The following is a 23,223-nucleotide window of genomic DNA, read 5'->3' on the forward strand; positions in this document are numbered from 1 at the left end:
GTTTTCTTTGGAGACAAGTGGGGGAGGTGTGGACGGCACGCTGCCCCGCTGGTACGACCCCTACCTTTGCTGTAGTAGTGGGTCTGAGCGATCTCCAGAAGCCCAAAGATGCTGGCCATGCCGCCCAGACCGGCATGGGCATAAGACTGCTCCAGACTGAGGACCGTGCACTTGAGCAGGTCTAACATCCCCTTGTACACCTTCCGACTGATCTCCTGCAGCAACGACCCAGGGGCTCAAGTGGGCAAAATTACCTTTGGTGTCCACACCCCTCTTCAGCTGATCCCAACTCCCAACCCCAGACACTGACCACATCTGGGACGGTGTCCCGCCGCGCGTCGTCCTCCGACTGCACCGTGCGGCTCAGCTTGCTCAGGACGAAGACCCGCAGCTGCTCGCTCTCCAGCAGCCGCCGCACCTTCTTCATGTTGAGCCAGCCGACCCCCTGGCCGTCCAGCACACTGTGCACCACCTCCTTCAGGAACTGCTGGTTCTCACTGTGGGTTCCACATGCCACTCCTGTGGTCCTCAGCCCCTTTGCAGGGCACCCCCCTCTCACCAGACTAGAGTCTGCCTCCAGGGGCGAAACACAAAGCCAAGTGTCCCAATGCCCGAGCCCACCGCACCCCGCACCTCTGCAGGCGGCCTGGTTTGCTCACGTGCCCCTCACAGCTGTCCCCACCCTGGGCAACGAGCCAGAGTGGGAAATGCCAGCAAGGACTGAGTTCGTCTACCCAACTGAGAGCTGCTCCCCCACTCGTGAGCACCCGCAAAGTTTGCTACAGGAATTGCTACCTCTACGCGAGAACTTTTAAAACAACTCTGCCATTTATTACCTAGAATTGCTGGATCGACCCTGGGGTGACGGAGGTTCTCTCTTCACTGTTGGGCTGTGTCTGATGACAGATGACTTCTGGTCCACCAAGGCCCTCCTGTTTCCTACAGCCAGGAAGGGAGGAATGAGAGACATCACTTTTGTAAGCCAGCAGCTGGGGTCCGCAGAGCCCTGGGGAGCCACATCCACACCCATGCCCCGGGAGGGCCGGGCGAGGCTGGCACCAGGCATCACACAGGGGAAGAGACCAGCCATGGCAATGTGGCGGAAGTGGGGATGGAGACTCAGGTCACTCCCCATGCACCAGCAGCACGCCCCACGGGCAGGCACGGGCGTCACAGGGGACGGGGCAAGGCAGGTCATCGTGTGATGCTGCTTGCTCCACGAGGAGGGTGGCCCTCAGGCGGGCAGAGAAGACGCTGGGGAAAGAGATCATGCACAGCTCACAGGCAAGACCCACCTTCGCCACTCCCGGGGCCGGCTTCAGTAACAATCTCCATTAGAGTATTTAGCCCAAATACTGGGACACAAAAACACAATTAGTAGGTGCGCCACGATACCACAACCCCTGTAACCCTCGACGGAGCTGCAAGTGAGATAAACTGAGTGTCCTCTCAGAGGTCAGTGCACACACCCTGGGTTCTTAGGCACCTCAGAGCCGGAAGCCAAGTGACCAGGAGACAACCAAGGCTCCAGGAAAGACCGTACCTACGACTATGGCCTCTCAAAGCCAGTGAATGACACAGGGAGCTTCGGGTGCTGAGCAGGCACATGCATGGGAGAGGGACCCCTGGTGTTCACGACACATCTAGCACAGGGGTCCAGAGGCCTGCGGGTATGCAGAGGGAAGAGACCCGTCTTGCAGATGCTGCCGCGGGAAGTGGGGTGGGGGAGCGAGGATGGGGGGCGGGGGAGTGACAGGTGCGGCAGATGAAGTGAAGCGTCAGCATGCAATGGAAGTATTTCCATTGTTCTCCTCTGTGGCTCTATCAGGTGAAAGCCAGGGCTGCCAACACCTCTCCATCCCTTACCTACCGAGCCAACGGCGAATTCTCTATGGTGCCCCTCAGCTCCCTGAGGCTCTGATGTCCTTTTTCCCATCTATCCTATGTTCCTATTCACCCCACAGAGACCATTCCTTAGATTCTGACATTTCTACTCACTGGAAAGGGAGGTCAGTTAAAAAATACATAGAACTGCTTCTCACCTAGCTTTCTACTATGATTAAATCTCAGCACAATATCCAGAGGAAGGAAACAAAAGGCAATAAATCCAGAAGAGCCCCTCAACCTGTCAGAGATCACCAATGAAAATCAAATAATGTCTCAACTGCCCCAAGAAGCCAACCAATATCACCTGGCCCACTCATAGGCCCTAGGTCAACATAAAGCAAAAGAAAGAGACTTTTTAACTCTTTAAACACTGCCAGGCTCAAAAAATGAAATAAAATAAAATAAAACACAAGACATAAGCAGTGCCAGGCTCTTCACAACGATCCACTGGTGGGCAATATCTTTGGGACGGAGTCCACACAGTAGGAGCCCGGCAGGTAACTGGTGGCACTGGATGATCCCTATGCTAATTACGCACCTCTGCCCCCCGAAGCAGCAGTGATCCCAGTTACCGCTATCCTGAATGATGTAACGGGCTCTTCTCTGTAGCTACAAGACAGTATCCACCTGAAAACCAGCAGGAGCCCCTGATGTGCAGTGAAAGCCGTGAGAAGCGATATGAGGGGCAACCACCAGACTGAATGATTCGTCACACACGGGGCTCCTGACAAGCACTCACAGGCCTGACGCATCTCCAGAGAAGCCGGGCTTGGCAGGGAGGGTTGCAGTTACCTTTCAGGCTGGGGAAGGGCGTGGTCTTCTCCCGGGCACCTTTGGTGGGCAGTGTGAGGTTTGAAAGGCTGAAGCTTGTGCTATGGTTCCGATACAGGCTGCCTGCCAAGGGGAGGGTGTGAGAGCAATGAGTTAGGGGGATAGAGAATCTAGCATTACACTCGGATGACCGAATCTTCACCTTCATCATTCTGCTTCTGAACTTAACCCCTGGGCCTCTGATCTGTCTCAGCAAGGACCATGTCTAACACAGGGCAAACGAAGGGGCCACTGCCCAGATTGCTCAAAACCCAGTAACAGTGTACACTGACTACCTCCCAGGATAACATCCAAGTCTCTCATCTACTGCTGATCTGGCATGGAAGTTGGCAGTTAATGTGATTCCAGTCTGAAGCTGGTGCTGCCCCTCCCTGGCTTCTGGAGAAGCCCAGTCACCATCAGCCACTGCACTGGTTTCCTCTGGTCCCAAGTCCATCTCCGCTCTTTAACTGACACCGTGTCTCACTTCTGGAAACATCCTCTATGCACAGAAGTCAACCTCATGGAGATTTCAAAGCATGTTCATGAAAAAGCCCTTCAGCCCTGGCTGGTGAAGTTCAGTGGACTGAGCACCGGCCTGAGAAGCGAATGGTCACTGGTTCAATACCCAGTCAGGGCACATGCCTGGGTTACAGGCCAGGTCCCCAGTTGGGGGCATGTGAGAGGAAACCAATCGATGTTTCTCTCCCTCTCTTCCCTCCTCTCTTAAATAAACAAAGTCTTAAAAAAGAAAATCCTTCATTGGACAAAGAAGATATTAGATACATGCCCAAATCAAATCTGACCACAATATTTCCACAAATCATATGCACAAGTGTATGATTTTTAACATAATAATTATTTTTCAGTTGACCTCCTATCTTACCTGAAATAGTCTGGCACCTCCAGGTATAAAAACAATGCTTAATCTGGCCCTGTTCTTTACTGACCTCCCCTGAAAATACCTCCTGAATACCCCCACCCACTCTGAACCGGGGCTTGGGAATGCCAACCCAGCCCTCCAGCTCTACAGGGCCATGGATAGGAGCGGCATCTGCCGCGGCCAGGCCCTACTGCAGAGAAAATGGGAGAGGCATGAGAGAGCTGAAAGCACTTACTAGCGAAAGACATGATGCCCCCAAAGCCCTCGGTGCTGTTGTTGGAGACGGTGGAGGTGGGAGAGCTCGCTCGAGAGTCTGACTCTGCGTCTGAGTCGCTTGCCAGTTTCAAGCTGTTGGGCCGCAGCAGCTTTTGAGCCCTTGAATGCACAGTGGCACCTGTGAGCCCCATGCAGGGGTACCCGATCTCGGGCATGCGGGCCTGAAGCTACCTCGCAGTCACTGTCCCCGTCCCACAATTCCTAAACGCCTAGATCCGAGTACCACCCCCGGGGGATGGCGGGAGCACGAGAGCATTCAGACCTCACAGACTTTCTGACTAAGCCTCGCCCAGGGTCCACTGCAGTGAGGTCCTCCAGTCACCCGTCTCCGAGGGTTCCCAGGCTCTCACCGATAGCCACTGCCATGCGGGCTGAATCGGGGAGTGTAGCTTTCCCCTTGGTCATCATCATCTTCCTCAGGGGGAAAGCCATACTGGGGCTCGAAGTATGGATTGTCATAGGTTCGCTGGAGCACTGACCCCTCTCCAGCTTCCGTCTGACGCCGGTCCACGCTCGCGTTGCCACTGCTGGGAGGAGGCGCAGCAGGCAGGGGCTTGGAGAGGCCTTCTGCTACCTTGTCGTCCATCTCGGCTGAGGCAGCAGGTTCCTACAGGCCACAGTAAATGAAGAGTTGTCACCTGGGGCCCAGGGTGCTCTGCCGTATTCTCAGTTTGGCAGGGCCAAACCAGGCCTGTCCTATTCCTTTCTGAAGGAATGTGTGAGAGAAGATCTCTGTGACGCCCATGTTCGCCGACCCCACAAACTATGTGAGGGGGTCATAGCTAATGCCTGGACAAAGCCCAATGGCCCCCTTCTGAGCTCACACCTACAACACAGAGTCTCTAAGCTACAGGCCCTATGAGAGGAAGACAGGAAGGGTCTGAGAAAGCCACAAATTAAACCCACAGCTTCGCCCCAGCTTTCCTAACCAAGGCGAGGCCCACGTCCCAGCGGCCCTCACGCACAGAGCCGGCTCCGCGGGTGACCGTGCTGGGGCTGCTGCTGGCGGTGGTGCTGGGGCTGGAGCGCGGCGGGGCGCTGTCCTGCGGGTGCTCGCTGGCGGGGCCCGGCTCCTCTGCCTCCTTCTGGCTCTGCAGCTCCTCGATGCGCACCTCGCTGGCGTCCCCCAGGGCCGCGTGCGTTGGAGGGTCCACATCTGCCAAAACCCGAACAGGGTAGGTACAGGCCTCACCATCCCAGAACCCCAAACGCTGCCCGGAGCTGGCTGAGGCCCCCAAGGACACTTACTAGGAGTATCACCGTTGATGTCACACTTCATCATTTCACTGACAAAGTCCCCGAGGGAGGAGTAAGAAGAGCTGGAGCCATCATAATCCATGCTGTCACTGCCACTGCCGAGCGACGAGCACACAAACAAAAATAAAACAGAAGGCGGGCACCGGGAAAAGAAGCCACTGTCAGCAAGAGGCAAAACAAAGAGGAGCCCCTGGAACTCAAGGCCAGGGAACAGCATAAAAAAAGGAAGCAAACACAAAGCAACCAACTGAAATATGACCAAGGCTTCAAACGCTGACATCGAACTTCGATGTGATTTTGCCATCGTGCTGCCTCAGGGCCAGAGAGAGCCTCTTCAGCAGCTGCTCTGCTGCCGTAAGGGACTGCTCACCTGTCATCGGTAGGGTCAGAGTCAGAGTCCCGCTCTGGTGGCACACTCAGCGCCTCGGCCAGCTGGGAATTGCTGTCGTAGACACGGTAGTGGATGGGCTGCAGCTGATGAGCGTACCACTTTGGTTTGTCACCAATCAGGGCCGGATCAAACATGCCTACCCAAAGAAGAAAAAGAACAGAGTTAGAAACGGGGGCCGGGAGCGGGGGGCGGGGGGCAAGCAAAACATAAAAGCCAGGTAGGAACAAGTCCAAAGCAAAAGAGGAATGGAAGGGGCAGGCCAAAGATGAGAAAGGGAAAACAGCAAAGGGACGAGCCATCGGAAGGACAAAGGCCGAGGGTGGCACAGCGCAGAGGGTAGGGGACTCACTATTATGAATTCGCTGAAAGGCATAGTTGGTAGGGTTAAGGATCCATTCCCCAAAGTACTCCACAGCCTGAGTCCTGGCCAATTTCTCAGCGAAAGGAGTCTGCCGGGGACGTGAGGCTAGAAAGGAGCCGGCTTGAAAGGCCACCACAGGCCGAGGAAAGAGGCGCAGGGTACGTGTGTGCATCTGAAAGCCCTGCAGCACGTTGGGGGAGTTGAAGAAACGGACCATGGCCACTCTGGGGAAGAAGGGGAAGCGAGATAATCCAAGTCCCACACCCTGCAGAGTGACAATTCCTACGATCCAAAGTCTCAGACCACCTCCCACAGCCATCAGTTAGTTAACAGGCTTCCAACATCAGGGGAAGAGAGATCTTAGAGAATCGCCAATCCTCGTCTTCGTTCCAGGCCTAAAATGCCTGACAGTACGATGAACTCTGTCTTCTCTTTGCTTTTATTGAGGTGGCAAATAGGACCCACTTATTACGCATATTTTGTGTACAAAGCAACTCTGGCTCAGGGAAGCAGTCTGCCCCAAGGTCACTGTGTAAGCAGAGACCAGCTTAAGAGCTCCCCATTGTCTAATCCGCGTGGTCAGTACCTGGTTGCGACATCCACAGAATCCACATCATTGCCATAGATGAGTGGGTTGAATTCAGTGGAAGGTGTGGACTGCAGGTCATTAGAAGGCCTTCCCAAGAGGAGGGGGATCTCCTGGCCCTCGTGGAATTTTTCCAGGTTGAGGATCGGCTGGGTGTTGAGACTCATGCTGGCGAGGGCCTGCGGAGCAACGAGAAATTCCTCACTGAAGGCAGAGTCCTGGGCAGCCAGCCAACCTCATCTCCTAAGAAAGAGCCTTCCTCTTTCAAATAAGAATCTAAATAGTTTAACCTGTAGAAAATAATGTGAATCAGGCAGATCTTCAGCTTAAGCCAACCTGGCTCAGGATAATACTTTTCAAATTTCTTTTAACCATGAAATCTTGTCCTTCAATTGAAATCCATGTGGAAATATACACAACTGAAACTTCAGCTTCTTTGAAGGACATAAGGAACCCAGAGACTCACAAGTTTGGTGCCGGCAACCTAAATCGACCCCTAAGAGACTCCACTGGGCAGGGGGAAACCACTGATCTAGATGAATGAGCTTCTCAAATGTGAATGAGCACAGATTTCATCTGGGGATATTGTTAAAATGCAGATTGTGATTCCGTGGGTCTGGGGCGATTCTGCACTTCGACCGAGCCTGCCCGGGCGAGACTAGTGCCGCCGGGCCATGGACCACACTTTGAGTAGCAGAGGTAGGAACACAGGATCAATGAGCCCAGGGATCTTAGCTCCTACAGACATTTCAAGGACAGTTCCATATATCAACCTCTCCATTCCGTTAGTCATACCACAGCAATCAACAAGAATGAAAACACGGCGAAGGAAAAGAGCTAAAGAACTTTCTGAACTTGCAAGCCTCACCAGCCGAGGTATCATATTACATCAGCAGTGGTGAAGCAAGCGAGAGGGATGATACAAAATGACCCACTTAAGCCCAAGCAAGGACCATCTAGAGGTACTGCTAAGCAACTCAGGCAACAACTAGATTCCCGAGGACCCTTCAGATGAGAGCAGGGACTCCTAAAAGCACAGAGCTACCCACTGGTGGGCCTATGTAATGCACGCAGCAGGGGCAGCAATGGGGCCTTATCAGGCTTTACCTTCAAATACTGTGTTCAGCATGCAGAAGAAGAAAATCAATCAATGAAAGACACATTTAAGGGATCACTCAAAGAATGGAATTTTTGAAGAAGGGATTCTACAGAGACCTAGGGATCAATTTAAGAGAAAAACATTAAAAGAGCCAGACTGTCCTAGTTCCCTCCTTATAAGGCTGAGACGATCCTCAGCCATAAAGAACAGCAGACGAGACAAGAAGAAAGTGCAGGGTGGTTCCTACAGCACTGTGAGCACCAGAAGGTGGGAGGGCACACAATGAATCAAAAGGGATCTGAACAGCCCTTTGGAGATGCACCCTGCCCCCCATAAATGGGATACACCTCCTCCTAAGTCCACCCGCGGTGAGGAGGATCTACACTCCGTCTGAAAGGAAAGCGGCTCCTGCACCGCTCTGCCTGTGCAGTCCCGTGGCAGCCACTGCTCCCCTTCCTCTTCCTCATTCTTCACCCACCTGCTTTAAATGCTTTTTCAACTCTAATGATTCTGGTTCTGGCAGGACAGGCAGCACTTCTGCATTGGTCGGGGCAATCACCTGCACCAGAGAAAAGATAAAAGGCAAGAACTTGGAATTAATTATTTATGAGTTTCTCTTACTTAAGGGTAAGTAAAAAGAAGAGGAAGCTGCATACGTAATACTATCATTTATATGTAAATACATACATTATATACCAGCAGACAAGAGACATAATACACACGTGTGTATGATATACATACACACTTGAAAGGAAATATATGTGAATGTTATTGGTGACTCTCTACATAATAGGGTTATGGTTTTTATTTACTTCTTTATTCTTACTTGTATTTTCTAAAGTTTTTACAATTAACGCATATAAGGGCTTCCTATTGAAGTTTGTATTCACACTACAGAATGTTAATATGTGTTTTTAGAAATGTGTACTGAAAGACAGTTTCTTACTGGAAACTATAACTCAAGGAAACCAACAGCTGATCCACACCACGTGTAACTGTCCAGCAACCACAGCTGCCCTCCTGCTCTGACATGCAGGGAGAACTGAATTCTGGTAATACTAAATCTGGTCATTCTTTGAGTCGTAAAAAGGGTCTAAAAGCAGGATTTTTTTCAAAAAATTGTTTTAATGAGTCACACAGTAGCAATCACCCACCAACTCAGGACTTCCCTGGGAGTAATCTAGAAAAGCAGGACACCCCCCTACTGCCGGCCCTACAATGTCTCACCCGACTGCTGTCCAGATCCACTAGCCACACATCGTCAGGCATCTTGAAGTCCAGTTTATAGAGGAAGAAGCTGGCAGGGACCCCGATGATGTACGGGGTTGGGGCCAACAGCAGCTGTGGAAAGGATAAAGAGGAGAAGAAACAAAGACAAAACCTGTTGTGATCACTCATCAAGTCAGGATTTTTCTAAATAAAGAAACAATCCCTCTTCCCAAACCCCTGAAGACAGATGTGTTTCAAAATTCAGAATCTGTCAGAGTTTAGGAAAATGTATGTGATACCTGCAGTGGTGGAGCCAGGAGCCTGTAATCATTAACATTAGATGTGATAAGTAAAAACCATCAATAGCATAGGTTTTATCACCAGATCAGTTCAAGTCAGGTCAGATTTGCAGACAAGTAAGCTGTGATAAGGGATTGGGGACCAGTATTGATTTACAACTCCTTTGGGCACTGAGCCTTCTCCCCCAGAGCTGAACACAGTTGGAACACAGAGGCGACAAAGACAGAAGACCCCTTGAGACTCACCTGCTCCGCCGATGCCATGCAGGTGGGCAGCAATGGGATAACAGGAAACATGTACTCCAGCGGGTAGATCATCGCCACAAATGCCATCACAGACATGGAGAGGGCGTTGTAGTCTCGGGACTGCAGCACCACCTGCCACAGGCCATAAGGATCACTCAACAGCATAGATCAGGTTTATGAGAAAACAGCTCCCGACACTACAATTTCATTTCCTTCACCTTGCCCTTGGCTCCAGGCACTTATAGTTTCCACAGCTGCCCCTGCTCTGTACCCCACTCTGCCTGCCACTTCCCAGTCCGGGCGCTGTAGTAGTCTTCCCTTGAATCACTCTCTATGTGGCTAGTTCTTGCCCCCGCAATCCCAGGACCACTCATTGGCACAGAACTACTAACATTTGCAGAGAATTAGGTCAGTATAGTTAGAGATAATCAAACTGAGTGGCAAGCCCTCTGAATACATCCTACATGATACCTGTATCTTAGTTCAACCCACACCTACCAAGTAGCTGCTATATACCTGGCATCATATTACCTCCTGGAGACAAAAAGATGAAAGAGATAGAGTCTCTGTCCTCAAAGAGCTCATGGTTTAGCCTCTGTCATATTTTAAAGCTCTAGGAAGGTCGAGAAAGCTTGTCCCCTCACCTTGTGCTCTAACAGGATGCAGGTTAGCACCTGAAGGCAGGCATCCACACCCAGAAGTTCCAAGGGGAGGTGCAGTGGGAAATCCACCAGCGTGAATCGAGAGGGGTCTGGAAGAGCAAAGGTCAGGGCCTGCTGGAGCTCCTGGGGCAGGACCTCGATGTCTACTCGCTTCTGCCCGGAGACGGGTACCGGGGAGCGCAGCAATCGATAGATCCAGGCCTCAATCTCTCGAAGGTCATGCAGAAGGGCACTTGACTTCTCCTCCACTAGCAATGACCCGGTGAAGATGCGCCACATGGTGTCCCTGAGGAGCCGAGAGTGGGAAATAGACACATAAGTACCAGGAGCTGATACCCCACTGCAACCCAATGTAACCAGAGAGGGTGTAATGACGACAGTTGGAAAAGCCCACCCTTTGACCTCAGCTGGGGCCACAGGGTAGGTAAAAGGGCGAGAACAGGTATAAAAGTGCACGCGTCAGGACTCATTGTCCTTCCAACCATAAAACGTCAGTTCCTCAGCACTGACTCAAACACAGTGACGGTAGGAGGTCTAACTCAGAGGCAGTCTTTTGCTTTTGTTAGGAAGGATGAACATAACGTGCTTAGAAAGGTCTGAAGAACTCCAGAGGAAACTTCCTATGCCCCTCACAGACCAATTGCACCTCATCTCTGAAATGCTCCCCTTCTTCTGAGCGCCAGTGGCCAGCCGTACCTTTGTATGCCTCGAGGGAGACCCAGTTTCTTGCCCAGCAGCCGCTCGCTGCAGCAGTCCACCAGGCGTTTGAGGGTGTGCAGACACTCCCGGAAGGTGGAGAAGAAGGGGTAGTGGCTGAGCACGCAGAGGGACGTCAGGGTGCTATTGCGGGAGCGGCCCCCGGCCTTGGCCCGGTGTTTTCCCCGAGGGGACTGGTTCGCGTCATGGGTGGAGTCGGCGCTGGGCGGCTGCAGGGATGGGCCACTCTCCAAACCCTCAGTGCCGCCCTCTTCTAAGGCACAGGGGGCCCGGGGTCCTTCCTTCCCACGGGACCCTGCCCCGGCTTCCCCCTTTTCCTTAGGCATCCGCTTCTGGAAGGAGCGGTAGAAGTTAACGCAGATGCCATAGCGCGTGACTCCGGTGTCCTTGTCGGTGAGGGTGAAGACAAAGGAGGTGTCATCCCGTAGGCTCATGCGCCGCTGCCGCACACTCAGACAGCCCTCTGGCTGGCAGAAGAACACGACATCGGGGGGCAGGGGAAACTCAGCGTGGTCCTCTAACGGGTATCGCCGGAGCAGTTCGGGAGTCTGGGCCACGCTGTCGCTGCTCGGGTGCCTGAAGAACATAAAGACCCAGTCAGCAGCCCGAAGGGGTGCTCTACCAGATTTTACCACGGTCAACAACACACAACGTTTAAAATGCTATTTTGGATCAAGTAGCTAACTGCAGGACCGTGGGGACTATGGGTGCTGCTTGCTACATTTAGCTGATAGGCTCTGTGAGGCCTGCACTGTCATGAAGGTACCCATCCTGAAATGAGAGAAAGATTTTGACAATAAAATGATCACTCACACCTTTACAAGGTGTATTAGCTAATCAATCAGCAAAAGAGCATATGTAGGTAGAGAAGGAGCAAAAGGCACTTTTCCTTTTTTACAAAACAAGGAAACAGGGTGTACATAAAGGGCATTTGCGCAAGGGCATGAAGATGCCAGTTAGGAGGAGGGTTCTGCCCCGTCTCTGTTCCTCCAGCCACTACTCTCAACCCACCTGACTGCTGTTTTCACTAGTGGCATCGATCACTGTTCCCACCAGAGTAAAATAACAGGGGGAGAATGAGATATGCCAATCAACGTGGAAATGGAGAGGGGAATCATTCTGTGGCTATCCCAGGTGGTAAGACAAAAATGAGTCTCTTCTTGGTTACCTGGCACCTACGATCACTAGATAGTCAAGTAGCCGAGGACAGAACTTCTTCTTTTGCACCATGGTTCCCACTCATCAGTTCATCTCAGAGAAACTTCAAGGCACCGAGCAATGAGTCAGCGATCCCAGGAATAATTCTGTTATTATCTGAAAATCCAAGTCTAATAGGAAAAAAGTATTGATAAGACTCATTGCTGTGCCTAAGGGACACAGCCCTGTCAGCGTCACCCCAGCCAGGGGCATAGGACAGAAGGTCTTCCAATTTTGAACTAAAGACAGGAGAGCCCGACACTTTTCCCAGCCTAGAGTTTGGTCTGGGCGTACGTGCTCACAGAGTCAAATGACAAAAAGGGTAAATAATGGCTCACGTCCCATCCCTACAAACCAGTTCATTCTCCGGCTTGCCCGTGGGGCTCTGTTTCTGAAAAAACTGACCCAGTTAGCCTAATCTGGACTCAGTCATTATGATAACAAAAATTAAGTCACTGTCAGGACTGCTCCAGGGTGGCTCAGGATCAAACCAGACTCTCCAATCAGCACTAATCTGTATTCCTAGCTCTAGATGGAGACCTAATTATTCTCTGGTCCAACATTCTGCATTCAGCTTGATGTGAAACTACCATATAGACTATAGAGTTAATTGCTCTCAGACCATAACAGCAGACAACAGCTGGCTACTCTCCATGTACAATCTGAAATGAAGACTATCTATGCCCTAACTGCTTTACCGAAACCATTCCCCCCCCCCCCCTCTTCAAGCCAGAAAGGGACCCAGTGGCTACTGCTACTAGCTCTGCCCTTGGTGCTGAATCATAGTCTTTCTCCTCTATTTTGGTCCCAGGATTGGAATCAGGAATTCAGCACATGCAGACAGGGCCTTGTCCTTCTATAACTTACAAAGACTGGGAACTAGATGCAGAAATAACAAGATTTCTGTACGGACAGGGAGAGGTGCTCAGAGGCAGTTCTGAAACCATAGTCCAGAAATTAGGAAAAGCTTACAAGGTCTTAATTATCACTTATTTCCTGTTGGGTCTCCCATACACTTCCGTAATAAAATGTTTCACGCTACCTCAGGATTATTTTCAGCGCTTCCAGAATTCCACCTCTGCACACGGCCACACTAAGACCTTGTTCACTACACACACAGAGAATCCCGTTATACTACACACACACTCACACTCCAGTCCCTTTTTTGTTGCTGCATGCCCTCTCATACACATACACACACACTTCCTGTATGCTTAAGGCCCTATTTGACACAGATAATGACTAGAAGAAGTTCTATCTTTTTTTCTCCCCTGCTTAATAATAAAAGAGGTGTTGCAACACCTCTCAAATCCTCAAAATACTGCTCCCTCCTTTCCCTTGCTCCCAATAGAGGACCAGCAAGTAACAGGATTCAGTTTTATCTCCATAGCTACTCTGGCTCCCAGTACTATTTATAGCCAAGCCACAGTCCCTCCCCTGCTTGGTGACCTCACAGTGCTAGCTAGCAGCTGCTACTCCAGAGTCGGCCAGGGCCCGTAACAATGCACTCTCCTTGAATCTGAAGACACCTCTTCCACTGACAGCACCTGCTAATTATTAGGTTATCTTCTCCCCCATCTGTCATTTGTTTGCACTTTGTCCTAATTCTGGCGTTTGATGGAGATATCTCCTTTCCACACAACCAACACCGAGTTCCCAAGCATGCCACAGGCTCATTTCCAGCCCCCCTTGCAGTCCAAGAAGCCCTCTGATGTTCTCCTCTGCTATGGAGCCACAAGCATAATGCAGAAGACGGGGCACCATCACAGAGCTGACCTGAGCTCCCCCAGCCGGAATGAGAAGGGGAGAGAAACAAATGAAATGGGAGATGTGTAAAAGCGTAATTTTTTCTGTGAAGAATTATATGGACCATGCATGCCTAGGGTGACAGCCAAAGAACAGAAAGTCTTCACTTAATGCCATCAGATCCCCCAACTTTAAATGAAACGCTATATAATGAAATCAATTTTACCACAGGTTGACATGAACAGGAGTTAAACTGGTACGGCGTCTCATCAGTTATAACTAAACAAGGTTGAATAAAATGACATTATTTGAGGGCCTGCTGTACCTTAAAAGAAAATAGAATTTACAGGGCCAAGCTCAAGGCTAAGCCTTGAAACCTATATTTACATTGAAAACCAGGAACCCTTCCCTGCCAGAATCTCAAACATCACACCCGAAGCATCTTCTGCTGAGATAGTAGGCATCAGACCTTGAGTTGGTGGGATCCCAGCCCCTTTCCACTAAGAATCACTTGCTAAACATCAAGTCGTTATCAAGCTCTGCACAGGGCTCATCTCCCTCCAGAGCCAAAGGGATCCTGAGATCTTGTGAATATCTTGCTACGAGCAACAGGACAGATTTTTAGCCACAATTCCCATCTCATCAACAGCCACTGTCTTTGGTTATTCAGATTGCAGAAATAACAAGGGCCTTTCTTCCCATTCTCTTCCTCTACTCACACATCCTCTACCTCCACCTAGAACTCACACTCTGTCTTCATATCCACCCAAGCTCTGGTTCTGCCTCCTGCCTCAACGACATTTACTAAGATGCAGCCCCTGGTTCCTAGGTCCTATATTCCAAAGGCATCAAACTCAAAATGCATACCTATCTGCTTAAGTCCTACATCACCATCCGCTCCATCCAGATGCAGATTTACAACCCACAGACCTTTCTTTTCGCTACCAATGTCTTTTCAGCCTACAAATGGCCACATTAACCAAGACTTTGAATTCGTCCATCTTTAGGGGCAGAATTTCATAGTAAAACCACAGAAACCGGAGAGCGATATGACATCCTTGCTGACGTGAGCACAAGAGGCTCTCTAACCTCCTCGCCCTCCCCAGGCAGTGACCTTGCAAGCACATCAACACAGACTGGGTCCAGCATGGGGGAGAACAGAGAGCAATGAGGCAAGCAATAGGCAGGGTTGGGAAGGAGAGGAGGGCAGAAAAAGGAAGAATTGCAATATGTACGAAGATGGGGAGGGAAGCAGTTGCAGGAAAGATTAAACGGTGTCTCCAGTCTAACAAGCCAATTTTGAAACACCAAATTAAAAATAACATTTTAAAGAACCAAACGTAGTTCTTCAAATCGTAACCAAAAATGAGGCGCAAAGGCACACGCACACACACAGGCACGCACGCGCGGGCGCGCCAGGTGCCATCCCGTGTCGGCCCCCGGGCTAGACAGCGCTGCCCGCCCCCTCACCTGCTGGACAGTTCCCCACCGCCATCGCCCCGGAACCAGTGCCGCCCGCCAGTCCAGCAAGAACCGAGCCCAGCAGCGGCGAGCTGAGCCCAGGCCAGTAGCACCGTGCCCTTCGGAGAATTGGAGCGCCCCCACTTCTAGCCCCGCCCCTCCCGTGCAGACCCCTTACTCGCTCTCGAGACCCCACGCGCCCTGACATTTCTTTAGGGCCTCCTGAAACACCCCCTTTCCTCCTAGAGCTCCTGCTTCCTCTCCGAGCCCGTTTTCCCCCTAGGAGCTCCGCCCCAAATCCCCTTCCACAGCCCCCAGTGGCCCGGACCTTCCTACCTCCCGAGCCTCCGGGGACCGGCCAGGCCCGGCCGGATGTCCCCCGGCAGGAGAGCGTCCGTCGCTCCCCAGCGCGAGCACCGCTCCGAGCGCACGCCAGTTCCGTGTCGCACCACTCGGGGAGGGGGGGGCGTACCACTCGGACCGGCTGAGGGAGGGGAGACTGAAGTGGGGCGTGGGCCCTACCATCCACCCACACACGGGGGACAGGGTGGCACCAAGCTGAGCGCTGAAAGGTGGAGCAGAGCTCGGGAGAAAGGCGGCTACGCACACACCTATAGGAGTGGGAGTGGGAACGCGATGGGGAGTGGAGGGCCAGCCCAGCGCCACTGCGTGCCAAGGTTGCGCAAACAGGTTTTAATTCGACACGACAGTAGAACCCATTCCGACGAAATGTGGATTAATCGGGAGGCTACTTCTCAAGAAAAACTGCTCTTGAGTTTCTGATCATTCCCCGCCTTCACACAGACACACCTCACCTCTCTCCCCCCCCCCCGCATGCAACTTAGAAGTGCCCGGCGGCTTGGGCTGGAAGGTCGGCGGCCCCGGCAGTGGAGCCTACCAATTCAGGGATGGCGGGGGGGATTGAGACCGGAAGACGCGGCGCGGTACCACCTCGGCCGGGGCAGCGCCAGGGGAAGGGGGCGTGAGCGGTGCCGCGGTGCCCCCTGGGAAATGGAGTCCAGTCCTCCTGAGAGGCCCAACCCCCACGCTGGACTCTCTCTGGCTTCCGGGGCCTTTCTTGACGTCCCACAGCCTGGGGTCCGAGAGGAGGGATTGTCGTGCCCGCCTTTCCAGGTGCCAACTAAAAAACCAAGGGCTTGTACCCGCGCCCACACGAACACAGGCGCTTAGCTGAGGTGTGAGTTCTGAAAACTCAACATCCCCTTCCACACAGAAAGGCTACTTGACTTTCCTACCCACAAGATGAAAGCGGAAGAGGGACCAGCATCTCAGTGACCCTCATGGTGCAATGGGGCTAGTAAAAGGAGGCTGGCACTTGTGAATCGTGTCCCTCTTCTGGGTCTGCTGGCTTCCCTGCTCTGTTGCCGCTCCCCGACCCCCAATCCAGAAATTGCTTCTCTCATTCTGTCTTCATTTTGCTCTTCTTGTACAAACAGTACCAGACCGACCTGTCAGGGAGGCAGCCCCGAGGCATGTACGGCCAAGCCTTAGAGTGACAGTGGAGAATTTCTCTTGGGGCCCCATGGGGAAGGCAGGAAGCGGGGGAGGCAGGCTGGGCAGGGCCCTGGAGAGCCTAGTGCAAAGTGGCCCCGGGGTTCACACACTTGGCCGGGTCAGTATAGCGTTCACATGGAGCACAGCTTTGGCAGGACCCCCGATGCCCAGTGGCCACAACACTCCCAACACTTTGACTCCCCTTTAATGCCACGGGAGGATCTCCTTGGCCCAGTTCCCAGGAATGTTTGCCCTTCTCAGTCTGTTCCACCTCTAGGAGGCAGCCACCAGCCTCAGCCAGCCCCGGACACAGATGATCAGGAGAAAGACAGTTATTCGTGCACATCCCAGATCTCAGAGAGCAGCGGGGGGAGCTTTTTGTCCTGCAGGCGCAAAGCAAACACTTGCTCTGAGTGGACGCTGCTCAGGGTCCGGAGGCTCACCAGCTTCATTAGCATCCGTGGGAACATCAGTCGGTCCTGGGGGGGAAGGACAAGTACAGACTTTGTCTCTCCCAAGGAAGGGGGGCAAGAGTACGGGAATTATGGGGGAGGTAGAGAACTGTCTATATAATACACTCAGAGGGGGATTCTTGAGGGGAAAGTAGGTGTGTCAGGGAATGAGCCTGTGTTGAGGAGAAAGGGCCCGGAGAGGAGACTCACATGAGGGTGGTGGATGGAGACGTATGCATGCAGGGCTTCCACATATGTGTGTTGCAGCCTCTCTACCTGGAGGTGATCCTGCACATTGGGCCGGTCTATAGTTCACCAACAGAATTGAGGAGCAAGTCTGGCCAAGGTCAGTTTCATACCCCAAATCACAACCAAAAATAGGAACATGTCCCACCCTACCTCTCCCATCCCAAAGTAACTCAGCAAGGGCCTCCACCCCTACAATGCCTGTCCTGTGGGGCCTGCAGCCCTCCTTGGTTCAAGTCTCTTGCTCATTTTCCCTCTTGCCCCTCCTCCGCACCTGCAGAAAAAATGCTGATGGCAATGAGCAAAGCAAACTCGGCATCATTGAGTTGCAGCTCATTCATGGCTCTGGAGAACTCGAAGATGGGGTTGATGAACTCCACCTGTAGCCCTGGGGAGGAAGAAGGGAGGCTGGGTATGTGGCCCGAGTGGCAGGAACTTCCTTCTCTCCTTCAGCTCTGCAACTTAAGAGAACTGCTATGCTAGAACTCAGTAAGAAGTCTCCAGGGATCTGTTCTGTAACCTTGGACAAGTTCCTTAACCTCTCTAGGCCTGATCTGGGAGGTGGGAATCATATCTGAATTTATAAGACTGTTGTCATAGCTAAATGATAAAGCACTTAGCACTGTGCCCAGAACATAGGAGGTACTAAATTAAATGATAGTAATTCTATTATTCTTATTAAAATTCTTGAGTGTCCCATTACTAGAAATAGAGGCAACTCAGTTTTGTTTAAAAAAACGTTTTCACTGGCAATTGGCCTTACTTATTGGAACACTAGAGATACATTTCACGTTTCATATACCAGGGGAACTTAAGCATGTGGTTGAGACTGTGGACTGTGGTGCCAGACTGCCCGAGTTGGAGTCCTGGCTCTACCATTTACTAGGCCGTGTAACATTGGGCACCTTATTTAACCTCTCTGAGCCTTGGTTTTTCCATCTGTAAAATGGAGATAATAGCACTTGCCTCATAATGGTCCTTAGAATAAATAATGTGTGGCAATATGGTAACTACTGTTTGAGTGTTTGTTAAGTAAATAATAAAAATTTAAAAATAGAATCAGTCTTCGTGATGAGGAGACTGATGGTCAACAAACCACAACCTGAAGTCATGACACCTAAAAAACATTCCTCCCGTACACATTGTCAGAGTCGCCCCACTGCACTCCGGGCCCTAGGCTTTCTCAGGTTTCTTTTAGCAAACATCTGCTAACGCTTCCATTCCAGGCTTCATTCTAGGTTTCTTGATTAGTCATTTCCTGTACTTTCACCCTGATGTTTATCAAGAGTGTGTGGATCCATTTAATGGACAAGCCCCATTTCATAAAGTATTTGTTGGCGAGGTTTTGAGCCTTGAATTGTGCTGAATAGCCTGTTTGTACAGAGAGGACAAGGAGGTTCCAGAGTTGGGTTGTGCGCCCTGAAAGGGTCTGCCGCTACTCACTGAATGAACATCTGCAATGTCGTCAGCCCACGTCATTAGTCACGCAGAGGGGAAGGACAGCGGACAGAAGAGAGCCCCTGTCCCTTCTCCCCAACACCTTACTGACAAAGTGATAAACGAAAGGCAAAGATGATATCAAAACTGCTTATAGAAATGAATCTATAAATAGGTACAGGTTCGGATAACCCAAGCCTGCAAGTGCTGATGGCACATACACAAGAAATCCAGGAACGGGCTCAGAAAGGAGGCCGTTATGTAGGAGGAGGACTGGGATAATAACCACCTGAGGAAGGGTGGTTTGGTAGAGAAAGGGGGTGGGGCGGGGCTTTTAAAGATGGAAAAAGTCATTAAATAGCCCTTATTGGGCGCCCCTACATCCTGGCAGCACACAGAAGGCAAAAGGTGCCAACACAGTCCTGCCGTGCCCTACAGTTAAGGGAGGCCTTCCTAGAAAGCTCACTGGGTGGCCTGTGTTGGGGCAATAAGAGGCACATGAGCTGGCCTGAGTCACCAGATGGCAGAGAAGGCTTTACGAGCTCTGCCCTGGAAACCAGGATCTACCAACGCCGAGAATGGAGCCATAGCACCAGCCGTATTTTACAGACCCACTCACTCAGCTGTTAGACTACTTGGTCTCCTGTGGAGCCTCTCAGTTCCAGTCCCTCTAACTCCCCCGGCCTTCCATTCTTTCCTAACTCTGCTCCCACAACACAGACATTACCAGCAACTGAATATGAGGAAACCAACACTGCTTAGCCTACAAGCAAGCATCAGCTAGAGAGAGGCAACACGAACAAATTCTTGGAGAAAATATTCCAAGTACAGGATGGGGATAGAAGCATCCACTCTTATCTTAAAGCTGCTGTATCTGGGCGCGCCTGCTGTGTATCAGCTGCAGTTCCGTGGCTCTTCAGAAAGAGCAAGTCAAGAATAGAGGGAAGTTAGTCCATATGATCCTTACATAGCATGTCTGAGAAAGCTTTGCTCATTATCGACTAGTAAAAGGCTTGGTGTGGTTGTTTACAAGCTATTTTTCCTACAGCTGTGAAATCTTTTCTTGAAGCAATTATGCAGAAGCATGATATATAATGCAGATTTAAATGGAGCTTCTTATTCGGATCCATTTAAGGTAAGAATAAAGGACATTCCTCAGCCTCCTTGATGCTTCTCTCAGGTGACGCTTCTATGGACCCCTCTCCCAGGTTCCCTGGAACACAGTTTGAGAACCACTGGCCTAAGGCAACAGAGGACAGGAGTCTATTTGGGACAATTGAGAGAGGCTCATCAACATTCCGACTTCCTGCCTTAGAGAACGAGGTGAAACCGTCCCTTTACAGCCACCCAAACCTTGGGCTGGTGGTTCTGGAGTCACTATAGGCCCCAGGACAAAAAGTGTCTATCCGTCCAATCCAGTCCCTTTGTGATCTCAGTTCTCACCTGCTTTGGCAAAGTCTTCCCGGTTATAACTGAAATCCTTGAGGAAGGTGATGCTCTCACTCCCAGGGTTATACCTCCGAGATGTCTCCAGAAGCATCACCTGAACACAAGTAGCAGACCTCAAACAGGGACGTGGTGGGCTGGTCTCGGCACGGGCCACCTTCCACGGAAGGTCCCTGCTTCCCAGCGGATCTGGCTTCCCAGCAGGCTGTCCTGAGGCCCTTCCCAAAGACAATCCCGCTCTGGTTCTCCCTTTACCCCTCAGCCCTGCCAGCCACCTCAATCGCAGAGGTCTTCAGCAGGGCGATCTGGTCCTCCCGGCTGAGCTGCAGGAAGCCGGGCAGCTGTTTGGCAAACTCCACGATCTCCTGCACCGAGACGATGGCCAACTCAGTGAAGTGGGCAAAGCGCTGCTGACGGGCCTCCCAGCTCTGGGGGTCTGGTGCCATGGGCCAAGGCTGTTCAGAAGGGCAAGGAGGGAAAAAAACAAGCCACTCAGAGTCAGACATCAAGAAGCCAGCAGGCACTCTGGACACAGCCACCTCCCCCCCAGGTCCCACAGGCACCGTGACTCGAAGCCGGTCAGAAAAGGAGCGCCTGTGACACTGCTGCTGGGCAGCCACCAGCTTCTCAATCATGCCCAGTTGCTCCGGGCTGAGCTGGGGCAGGACTCGGGGAGGTGAAGGTGCCCTTGGGGGCACGGATGTGGCCTGAGCCTGTTCCTCCTCTTGCCTCTTCAGTTTCTTCAGTCGGATCTGTTCTTCCGACAGGACACCTAAGGATGGGCCAGAAGTGAGCAAGGAAGAGGAAGGGCTGACAGGAAGCCAGGATGGGCCAGAGGGGTAGTTTGAGGCTCCAGAAAAACAGAGATCACTGGGTAAGAGCAGAGATTGTAACCCCTATTTAGGGACCATGTTGGAAGGCCCTGTAGACTCAGCTGCCAGTCTGCCCTCGCCCCCTGGGACCCTCGTGTCCCCTCTTTCCCATTAGCCCCTTCCCCATTCCTGTCCCCAGGTACTCACACTCCTCCCGCATGCCAGCCTGGCGGCATTTGCGGAGGCGACACTCCTGGCACTTGCGACGCATATAGGTGTCCATGGGGCAGTGGCCCCCGCTGTGGCAGACGTAGCGTGCCCCTTTGATGACACTGCGGCGGAAGAACCCCTTGCAGCCCTCACAGCTCAGCACGTTGTAGTGGAAGCCAGAGGCCTTGTCCCCACACACACTGCACAGCTCATTCCCCAGCATTTTGGGGGCTGGCCCCTTTTTCCTCTTTTGTGGACGGAGCTCTGGATACAGGGAAGTGCTTCCCTAAGAAACAATCTTGGTGCCCAGCAGGCAACTTCCCTGAGCACTCAGTGACCTTCATGAAGTCTAGTCTCTCTGTTACAAGAAAGTAGTTCTCCTATGCCAAGTGCTATTTATTATGTCCCAGGTACTGTCTCGGCCCTTTATATGCATTGATCCTGACAACAACCAGAAGTGATAGCTATTGTTATTATTTCCATTTTACAAATAAGGAAACTGAGGCTTAGAAAGGCCTAAGGAAGAGACAAAGCTCACTCAGATCACTCAGGTCTAGTTGACACCAAAGCCTTGGTACTTAAACATGATTTTATATGGTAAAGAGCCTGGCCAGGTTGCTCATTGGTTAGAGCATCATTCCAATATGCCAAGGCTTCGGGTTCAATCCCCAGTCAAGGCACATACAAGAATCAACCAATGAATGCATAAATAAGTGAAACAAGTCTGTCTGTCTGTCTGTCTCTCTCGCCCCTTTCCTCTTTCTAAAATCAGTAATTTTTTTAAAAAGAGCCCCAAGATACCCCTTCCAGATCCAGGGAGCCCCTACCTCCTCCAAATCCAGCAGCTCCTCACCTGTTGACTCTGGAGGGGTCTCCACCCCAGGGATCAGGGCTGTGGGCTCTGCTGCCTCCAGCCGCACCCCCGAAGTGCCTCCAGCTGATTGGGGCATGCTGGCGTCCTCCCTGAGGACGAAGCTGCTGCCTCTCAGTGCCTGGCTGCTTGCAACCTGTGTATCTGGTTCCCACAGCTCCGCTGCAGAATCTGAGCTCAGAAAGGGGCACAAGGCAGTCTCAGGTCCTCCCCTTCCACTGCCCCAGCGTCCTGGCTGGGAAACTGTAAACTTATCTCCACCCATAGAGGGCAGCAAAACATCAGCTCAGGCGCCAGGACCCCCAGGTTTGTGTGAACTCTAGGGCTAGCTGCTTGCATCTCAAAACCTTAAATGAGAATGCTAACATCTGTCCCCTTGGGGGGCTGATGTGCATGTACTTCGGAGATCAAACAGAACTCTTAAATACCACGGCTGGGTAAGCACTGGACAACTCTCCCCAGCAGCAAGCCCAGATTGAGAAGGACCGGCAGGTGCCTGTAAGGGCCTGGCACCAGAACCAGGGTAGAGGTAATCTGGGCAGAAGGAAGCAAGGAGGGCTCTAGACTGCTCTCCAGGGAAGCAGGGAAGGAAGGTAGTGAAGGAGGCTGATGACTACAGCAGGAGAGGGCTGGAGTGAAGAAGCTTACCAGGAGAAACATCAGGAACACAGGCCTCCAGCCACAAGGACATCTTTTCCCGAAGCCCTGGACATTACCAAGGGACTGTCCTGCAGGAACCACCCAGGTTATACTAGTCCAGAAGTGGGCTCCTTCTTTATCAGCACTAATGTATCAGCTAACATTTACTTTATATATATATATAAATATCACTATATATATCAGCCTATGGTAAGCCTTTACGTACCTTCCTCACAGTACCCCTATTCTTTTGCCCATTTTACAGATGAGAAAACTGAATTTCAAAGAGCTTAAGTAAATTGCCTTGGGCCACACAGTTCGGCAGTGGCAGAGCCAAGACTCCAACGTCTGAGCTCTCGGCCACAATGACACTTTTTTTCCAGAGGGCCCATCTCCAGGCCATCAGGGAATGTGTGGGCACATCTGCCCTGGTTCTGGCAGAGCCCCTTCCTCCTTGAGCCGGCACCAGGGACCACCAGAGTTGGGCAGGACCAGGACATGGGACTGA

General features: G+C 51.8%; 2 protein-coding genes across 3 annotated transcripts in view; both read right to left on the reverse strand.

Annotated features, from left to right (window-relative positions):
• MADD (MAP kinase activating death domain) overlaps positions 1–15,658 on the reverse strand; it is a 36,562-nt gene extending 20,904 nt beyond the window's left edge. The window contains exons 1-19 of the mRNA XM_090261697.1: positions 15,424–15,658; positions 11,852–12,011; positions 10,663–11,259; positions 9,949–10,252; positions 9,305–9,436; positions 8,778–8,891; positions 8,029–8,109; positions 6,452–6,630; positions 5,854–6,089; positions 5,484–5,640; positions 5,105–5,208; positions 4,822–5,012; positions 4,207–4,463; positions 3,816–3,955; positions 2,680–2,781; positions 1,296–1,355; positions 837–939; positions 311–497; positions 65–215 (exon numbers count right to left, since the gene is read on the reverse strand). Coding sequence (XP_090117823.1) covers positions 65–215; positions 311–497; positions 837–939; positions 1,296–1,355; positions 2,680–2,781; positions 3,816–3,955; positions 4,207–4,463; positions 4,822–5,012; positions 5,105–5,208; positions 5,484–5,640; positions 5,854–6,089; positions 6,452–6,630; positions 8,029–8,109; positions 8,778–8,891; positions 9,305–9,436; positions 9,949–10,252; positions 10,663–11,259; positions 11,852–11,913 — 3,157 coding nt within the window. The 5' untranslated portion in view covers positions 11,914–12,011; positions 15,424–15,658. The remainder of the gene's footprint in view (positions 1–64; positions 216–310; positions 498–836; positions 940–1,295; positions 1,356–2,679; positions 2,782–3,815; positions 3,956–4,206; positions 4,464–4,821; positions 5,013–5,104; positions 5,209–5,483; positions 5,641–5,853; positions 6,090–6,451; positions 6,631–8,028; positions 8,110–8,777; positions 8,892–9,304; positions 9,437–9,948; positions 10,253–10,662; positions 11,260–11,851; positions 12,012–15,423) is intronic.
• A 1,132-nt stretch (positions 15,659–16,790) lies between these two features.
• On the reverse strand, positions 16,791–22,282 carry NR1H3 (nuclear receptor subfamily 1 group H member 3). Of its 2 annotated transcripts, XM_090261708.1 has the most exons (8): positions 22,059–22,282; positions 21,203–21,469; positions 20,747–20,955; positions 20,459–20,638; positions 20,181–20,280; positions 17,575–17,688; positions 17,265–17,359; positions 16,791–17,081 (listed from the first exon to the last, which is right to left on the reverse strand). In XM_090261708.1, exons 1-8 carry the CDS (start codon positions 22,153–22,155, stop codon positions 16,935–16,937), a joined length of 1,209 nt encoding a protein of 402 aa, XP_090117834.1. In that variant the 5' UTR covers positions 22,156–22,282; the 3' UTR covers positions 16,791–16,934. The 2 variants fall into 2 exon arrangements, with proteins under 2 accessions (XP_090117834.1, XP_090117843.1); XM_090261717.1 differs by lacking the exons at positions 20,459–20,638; positions 21,203–21,469.
• Between the last annotated feature and the right edge of the window lie 941 nt (positions 22,283–23,223).

This window comes from Furipterus horrens, unplaced genomic scaffold (assembly GCF_987537825.1).
Source record: "Furipterus horrens unplaced genomic scaffold, mFurHor1.1.pri manual_scaffold_2, whole genome shotgun sequence".
In the NCBI taxonomy this organism is placed as follows: Eukaryota; Metazoa; Chordata; class Mammalia; order Chiroptera; family Furipteridae; genus Furipterus; species Furipterus horrens.

Coding starts and splice junctions, on each gene's coding strand:
- NR1H3 (XM_090261708.1), bottom strand. CDS start 22,155: ATGCCCCAATCAGCTGGAGGCACTTCGGGGGTGCGGCTGGAGGCAGCA. Junction 20,956..21,202: donor GGCTGGCATGCGGGAGGAGT/GTGAGTACCTGG, acceptor GCCCATCCTTAG/GTGTCCTGTCGGAAGAACAG. Junction 20,281..20,458: donor TGAAGACCTCTGCGATTGAG/GTGGCTGGCAGG, acceptor ACTTGTGTTCAG/GTGATGCTTCTGGAGACATC.